The following is a 7,119-nucleotide window of genomic DNA, read 5'->3' as shown; positions in this document are numbered from 1 at the left end:
TGAAACTAGAAATTGCCAGATTTATGAAAAATGTCACAAAAAAACGAGGCACACACTGTATCTTGTGGCAAAAAGAAAAATGTCGGGCCAGGGTTAATGAATGTCACAGAGTGGTGACAAAATCGTGAAAGCCCTACACCCTTTCAGCACAGTTGAATCTTGTGGTTTATGTATGATACTGAGTGAAATAAAATTATGTATTTTTTTAAACTAAGATGTCTTCATTCCCACCAGGCTACCTAAAAAGAATTAACAGGGATTCAAAAGGATTTAGTAAGCAGATTCAGAAGTGGATTCAGATTCAATAAAATGCTATTGAACCCTATCTTTGGTCATATAATCCCAATGTAGCTATTTGCATACATATTAACTATATGAAGGGAAGGCCAAAATAAAATATTAATCCAGGGTGAAACAAAAATACCATCCCCTGCTCTCGCAGTAAAGTCAAACTAATCCCCATTAGTTTGAATTTACTAAAAAATTATAATGCCCTCCCCTTTCTTCGGACCCTACTCTTGCCCCCTAATAATTTTCGTACAGTCCCTTAGTTGGCTGTTGCTATAGATGGGGTTATGCTTAAAACAACAGAGCTGTGGTCTTGATGTCATGTGCTATATAACTCAGCTGAATATTCTGTAAAGAAACATACATACCAGTCTTACAACAGCCATATTTTAGGACAGCATAGAAACCACACATCTTATAGAGTTACTGTAATCCTTCAGAAGTGGTCATCCAGTAAACATATCACACTGCACTCAGCGCTAAGAACAGACAGGCTCTCTGTCTGCACTGTAATGAGGGATATGATCTTGGCTTGCACTCTGCCTGGTGTGACCCCACCCCTGGTAAATACAGGGTTAGAGGTTTCCTCTGTGGATAAAAATACACTTGCCTCTCAGCAGAGAGGGAGAAAAGCCAGAATTCCTCTCTCTTCTGCGCCCATTGTGCATGAGGACCTAAAGACTTCCACACTTATCACAAGTGATTTTTTTCAACAGATTTGCAATGCCGGGAGAGATTTAAGCAAATAGAAGTTGAAATAGTGTGACAAAGTAGAAGTTATGGAGGTGAATGTTTGCATTATGAATATCATCTCTTGAGGACGGCACAATTTATTTGGTCATGTGGAGAACTGTGATTTTAGCAGAACAAAATACCTCTTCCTGCTTTTATCTTTTGTCCCTCATGCACTCCCATACTCGACAACCTGTGACATCATCATTATGTTGCATAAAAGAGCTTCAAGCTGGCCGAGGCCTACAACTGCCACAGGTACGGTTACCGACGAATTTCACTCCAAAAAGTTTGTCAAGACTCACTGCACCCAGTGGTGTTCTGAAAGCTTGATTTCAAATGTGCACTCAGAGCTTCCTGTTAGGAGAAAAAAAGTTTTCTAGCAGTTGAACTCAACTGGAAAAGAGAAAACTCTGAGTGACTTCCTTACTTAAGCTGGAAATAAACAGACTACACTCACTGTCATGGAACGTGGCACTCCATGCCGGTAAGAAAATGTCAATCTTATTTCTGTAGTGTCAGAAAATCAGCTCAAAGGTTAATTTTGTCTTAGTGGAACAATAATAAAAAAAAGTTTGATTTATTAAATTTCATTTGAGCTACTTTTCCAAACTAACTTAATACTTCTTAAACATGCAGTTAGAAACACATCAAGTTATGATTGAACATGTTGACTGCTCCATTTCTAATGCCTGTTGTTTTGTATCTCTTTAAAGATACAAGAATGTCCAGAAAATCGTGCACCTCTCAAGTTTTTGAAGCAGTGAAGAAGAAGGCGTTGGAAAATCACATGTGATACTGTTGGTTAAAGGCTGGAGGTGGGGTAGAATGTAAAAACTGAAAATGAGTCATGAGGGACAAGGAAATCCGGGGACAGGACTGAGAGACATTTTTGACATATTGGTTAAAGAGCCTACGGAGCGACTGATAAGCCTGACAGTCCAGTTGGGTGAGTCTCCTGAAGATAATATCATACATGCCTTGTGTCTGATCATTCTTCAGAGAGAGGAGCAGGCACTGAACAAACTCCAGATGCTGAAGGACAACTGTCTCGCGAACCATCTGGCTGAAAGGTGGCAAATGAGTGGAGGTAAATTAGAAGAGTTTGGAGTTCATTGTGGTTGGTTTCAAAAGTTTACGGGAGAATCTTTGGCAGCGTTGGCCCGAATTTTTAAAGTTTTGTCTGAGCGGAGGCTGTGTGATCCACTTCTGAGAAATCTGGCATATCAGAGAGCCCTTTCCATTGACAGCCAAAAAACAAGCAATTGTGAGGATCTGGAATATGATCAACTCAGAGAAGAAGCTAAAGTTGTCTGCGGGCCCCAGTTTGGAGAGTGGATATTTTCCTCCAGAGACCTGAAGTCGGGGTCTTACCATGATCCTCACAGAAGCCTGGATGAAGTAAACACAACTTTAAAAATTACTGATCAGTCAGAGAGAGCTTATAGCCTCCCCAGCCCTCTGCAGGCAAGCTCCTCAATGCCCTCATACCCTACTCATCTAGAGATAAGTATACCTCCAACAGCATCATTTCAAGGGGACAAAACATCTCCAGACATATCAGATAAATCCAAACTAAACACTTGTGCCCTCCTTGCACCTGTGCAATCTCAGTCATCTGAGGATCCTCAGCCTATATCCAATGAACCTGCTCTGCTTGAAGCAAGGAAAGACTCAAAGATTGACGCAGCAGAGTCCAAGAAGTTGGACAGACATATCGCTCCGAACGACACTCCAAACAAAACCACCAAGCCAAGCACTGAACCAAGATTTGCACTAGCTACTGCAACAAACACTTTTCTACCTAAGGTGCCTTTTCCAAATGAAATGCATGAAAGCAAAAGCGCAGAAGAGGAGGAAGAGGCAATATTTTACGCATTTGTTATCCTGCATGCACCGGAGGATGCAGATGTGGCCGAGAGCATGAAGGAAAAACTGGAAACGTTCACTGGTTGCGAAGGTGCAACTTTCTCTGAGGACTTTGCCATCCCTGGAAAGAGCACTCTGAGGTGTGTGGAGGATGCTATCAACAACTCAGCCTTTACTCTCCTGCTGCTCACCCGCAACTTCAACACCCGCATGGTGGAGATGGAGACAGACTCTGCCCTAATCAACTCCATAAACAAGAAATACAAGCACAACACCGTAATCCCTCTGCTGCCGGGGGAGAACTGCATGCCGAGGCAGAGCATTCCTATGGTTCTGCAGACAATAGTTCCACTACAGGAGAACAGGAACTTTGAGAAAAAAGTTAAAAAGTCATTGTCTCCAGCCAAGATTAAAGACCAAAAGCGAATCTGGACCGAGGGACAGAGAATGAAAAGTCAGATAGAGAGACAGGAGGAACTAAAGCGGTTAAACCAGTACCAAAAGCAGTTGATCCAAGAGTGTAAAATATCGCAGTCGCTGGAGAGAGAGAACCTGAACTTTTTAATGGCACAAAAACTTCTTCTCAGTCCCAGTGTGCCACCAGAACAGGATGGCGGTGACGGCCGGGCAAGGTGGCAACAACAACAGCCAAACATTCATATTGAAAATGCTAAATACATAATGATTGGTAATGACTCTCAGATGACCCTGGATTTCTGTGGAGGGACAAACAAAGATGATTCAATTCACTCAGAGGAAGAGCAATAAACTTACAGGTGAAAATTTTAAAAACAACATTTTCACTGGTCAATATATGTGTGAAAAATAAAGGCAATAATATTTTCTAAACAATAAAATGTCACAGCTGTAACAAATGCCATGGGGTATTCACTGCAAATTGTTTTGTTGTTTTCTAACCTGTTGGTCACCTAAATGGTTTGATGTGACATGGTAAAGATGAGGTACACTGAGCAATCCAGGGACGTTTTTCGGTGAATATTAAGCTGAGGACTGCCATCTACTGACCGATGCGTGATACATACTTTCTGACCTCCTCAGCTGTATGAACCCAGCACAGGCACTAGGGTGCAATGCTGTTACACGATCCTCATTGCTCCTCATTGGCCTTCACAGGATCCTCTGAAGTGCAGTGTCATCCAATAGCATTATTGTATCAGAGAGCCAAAACAGATTAAATAAAATCGGAATCTGAAGATATTCCATTTTTTTTTTCTGAAGGTGCTCAGAACTAGTTCAGTTGTTTGGCATAACAGGAACTGTAATACTTAGGTTTTGGTGATCAGATTAAGTTTCTAGGAGTTGAAACCATCTCCAAAATGTGATATTTTATGTCCTTACCTGACCTGGACTTCTAAATCATCTGAATTGGCCTGATGCACATTTTCAGTGATAACTTTCTTTCATGTCTGTAGTTACAGAGGACAACAGCAGCAAGCAGCTGGATGTTAACAAAATCTCTGAGAGCTGGACATCACTGTTTACCAATAAATGATGAAATGATTTTTAAGATTTTCCTGATCAACATAAATTTTTGTTGATTGTTCTCTTCTTCTTGTATTTCTTGTTTCACTGTTAGTATCTGCTCATTTTTGAACTTTTTTTTTCTTAACCTGGCTTTGAAAGATTCTTTATAAATATATTTTACCTTTTTTTTTCTTACCGTTGCAACATTCATATGTAGGAGAACAACACTATGAGTGATGTCTGAATTTTCTAGATGTCTGCTGATGTATCTCTGTGGTGTGCAGTGTAACCCATATGTGTCTTCTTGTTTTCTATTCAGTCTTTTCAAACTCTATTACTGCTTATTAAGGCTTCAATCAGTGATGAAAGAAATACTCAAATCCTTTATCGCAGCAATATCCACATTGACGAATACTCCATTATAAATAAATAAAAATTGTGCAATCAAACTTGTACACCGTTTTAGTTCAACAAGCATTTAAAATAAAATTTACTCAGTGTTGAATTTATAATTGTTTATTGTTTTGTAGCACCAAAAAAAACAAACAAACATGGGAGACCTAATTCACCGAAAAAATTAAATCAATGAATATCAATATCAATGATATCTGTCAGTGGGTTGATGAAGTTCTCTAACCTCTTACTAGACTTTTTTAGACTTTTTAGATCGTGTCAAAATGTATTGTCATCAATCAAAAACAAGGCCGGTCTTCTTAGTTCATTCAACACTGAATGTTTGAAAGAACAAGAGCTCCACCAGAAAACAGCAACATTTTATGTTGATCTTCAATAACTGAGCTTAAGCCAACAGATAAAAGCTGTGAAAGTATGTATAAAAGTAGCATCAAATAAATGTTACCCTTTAAAGTCTTACACAATAGAAAATAGAAAACTCAGTAGAATCATTGGTTCTCTTTTTTCCCCCCCCAACCAGTTATTGCTTTCAGTGAGTCCTTATAATGTCATAAATTCAGACATAAATACCGTACAACTTTTTAAAAAATGTGATTCATGTGTGCGGAATTGGTTGAACGGTATAATCAAATGAAACCTATCCTATCCCAGTGTGAGAGGGTGATTCAGAGTAAGCGATGATGCCTTTGGGACTTAGCATGCTGTAACCTAAATCACCTCAATATTCCTCCAGATCCTTCCAAAGCACGGAAAAACTCACGCCTGCAGAAGTTCAATGACCCGTCTGCCTTCTTACAACGTGTGCAGCTATTATCAGTCTGCTGCGCTGGTATATCGTATTTTAAGAGGAGTTTTGGTTCAAGTACTTCCTACTCCGTGGAAACAACGTTTGGGATTGAGTCGAGGATCCTCCTGCCAGTAAACTCCACCTTGGTGTGTATTATTTTACACTGTGGCAGCTCCTATCAGGCATGAATAGACTTGGGTGGGTGTTTCGCGCATGTGCAGTGCGCTCTATCCTCCGATCAGTGCGGCAGGAAAAGCGCAGAGGAGACGCCGCGGAGACAGAGGGGGAAGAGGAGGAAAACAGTTAGAAAAGAAAAGGGAGGACAACATGGACACAGGCAGGCTCTCCGGGTCATGCGTGGAGCTGTCCTCCGGTGTTGGGCTGTAGCCTTCCTCCGCCGCCGCACAGCTGCTCCGTCGCGTCGGACAACCGGAGGATAATAATGTCAGGGAATGGAGGAAATCTTCAGAAATCCTGCTCGTAAACGGCGCCGTGCTGTCAGGGTTTGAGGATAATACTGAAACACAAGGACACAAAACTGAGGATGGTGCTCATGTAACCGAGGAGCGCCCTTTGGAACTCGTCGTGCTCTCCAACATCAGGCCACGCTCAAAGTTTTTTTTTTTCTTTTTTCTTTTTTTCTCCCCCCTTTTTTTTTTTTCCAGGAGAAGGGGAAATTTTTTGCTGCATTGAATTCCTCTGGACGGGATGTCATCCGCAGTCGGGAGGAATTCTTCTGGCTGACTCCGCTCGTCCAGCTGCAGTGTAGCGGGATCCCGACAGAGAAAAGATGGGAGATGCGCCAGATGACAGAGACATGAGACGGACCTTCATCGTCCCTGCCATCAAGAGCTTCGATCACTATGACTTTACCAGGGCCAAGATATCATGCAGCCTGACGTGGCTGGTGGCCAAAGCTTTCGGCTCGGGTAGGTGGCGCCTCCTGATCGTTTTATTTCTGGATTAGATTAGTGGAAAAACATCGATGTTGTGTTTGGACCGGCGGGTTTACAAGTGGGACTGTTTTGTAAACAACGGCCTGCGATCAGACTCCAAATAAACTACCTACTCAGATATGTGTTCCTTCCTTGTAATTAGAAATAGAAACAGGAATATTTCCTCTCTTTCTATTCTATGAAACAACAGCACTTGAATAAAAAAATAGAATTTAATGGCATAAGTCTTCTTTATCCATCTATAGAGTAATATGAAAATAATGTAAACTATATGGTATTTTGTCTTAGTGAATGTATTTCTGTTTACCCTGCAGTGTTTTTCATATAACAGTCCCTACCTGGAGGTCATAGGTCAAATCCACTACATCACTACTTATGTCACAGGATTATTGGTTTAACCTGTTGTTTGCCTGCTGCTAATTATTCCCCACCGCACAAGTCAGGCCAGGCCTATTACGCAACAGCCAATCAACAGACAAGGCTTAACTTCACCTCTGCGTTTTAACTTCAGTGTAGGGCTACAGCTAAGATTGGTCTGGGGGGGTACTTTCCCAGTGAATAACTGTTTGGTCTGTAAATGGTGTAAAC

General features: G+C 41.2%; 2 protein-coding genes across 6 annotated transcripts in view; both read left to right on the top strand.

The window, feature by feature from the left end:
- Nucleotides 1–1,179: 1,179 nt before the first annotated feature.
- On the top strand, nt 1,180–5,537 carry ticam1 (toll-like receptor adaptor molecule 1). 4 transcript variants are annotated; one of them, XM_040142962.1, is made up of 3 exons: nt 1,231–1,507; nt 1,737–3,665; nt 5,522–5,537. In XM_040142962.1, the coding sequence occupies exon 2, from the start codon at nt 1,864–1,866 to the stop codon at nt 3,655–3,657; it is 1,794 nt and encodes a 597-aa protein (XP_039998896.1). In that variant the 5' UTR covers nt 1,231–1,507; nt 1,737–1,863; the 3' UTR covers nt 3,658–3,665; nt 5,522–5,537. The 4 variants fall into 4 exon arrangements, with proteins under 4 accessions (XP_039998897.1, XP_039998896.1, XP_039998895.1 ...); XM_040142961.1 differs by lacking the exon at nt 5,522–5,537 and adding an exon at nt 4,323–4,831; XM_040142963.1 differs by lacking the exon at nt 5,522–5,537 and having other exon boundaries at nt 1,180–1,278; nt 1,737–4,834.
- Nucleotides 5,538–5,642: 105 nt separating this feature from the next.
- Nucleotides 5,643–7,119, top strand: part of camsap2b (calmodulin regulated spectrin-associated protein family, member 2b) — a 36,586-nt gene continuing 35,109 nt past the window's right edge. For both annotated transcript variants that reach the window (XM_040142959.1, XM_040142958.1), the window contains exon 1: nt 5,643–6,504. In XM_040142959.1, the coding sequence (XP_039998893.1) occupies nt 6,366–6,504 (139 nt within the window). In that variant the 5' untranslated portion in view covers nt 5,643–6,365. The remainder of the gene's footprint in view (nt 6,505–7,119) is intronic.

This window comes from Xiphias gladius, chromosome 14, assembly GCF_016859285.1.
Source record: "Xiphias gladius isolate SHS-SW01 ecotype Sanya breed wild chromosome 14, ASM1685928v1, whole genome shotgun sequence".
NCBI lineage: Eukaryota > Metazoa > Chordata > Actinopteri > Istiophoriformes > Xiphiidae > Xiphias > Xiphias gladius.
This window is presented reverse-complemented; position numbering and strand designations above follow the sequence as displayed.

Excerpts from the sequence above, each read along its gene's own strand:
- ticam1 (XM_040142962.1), top strand. The coding sequence starts at position 1,864 with ATGAGTCATGAGGGACAAGGAAATCCGGGGACAGGACTGAGAGACATT.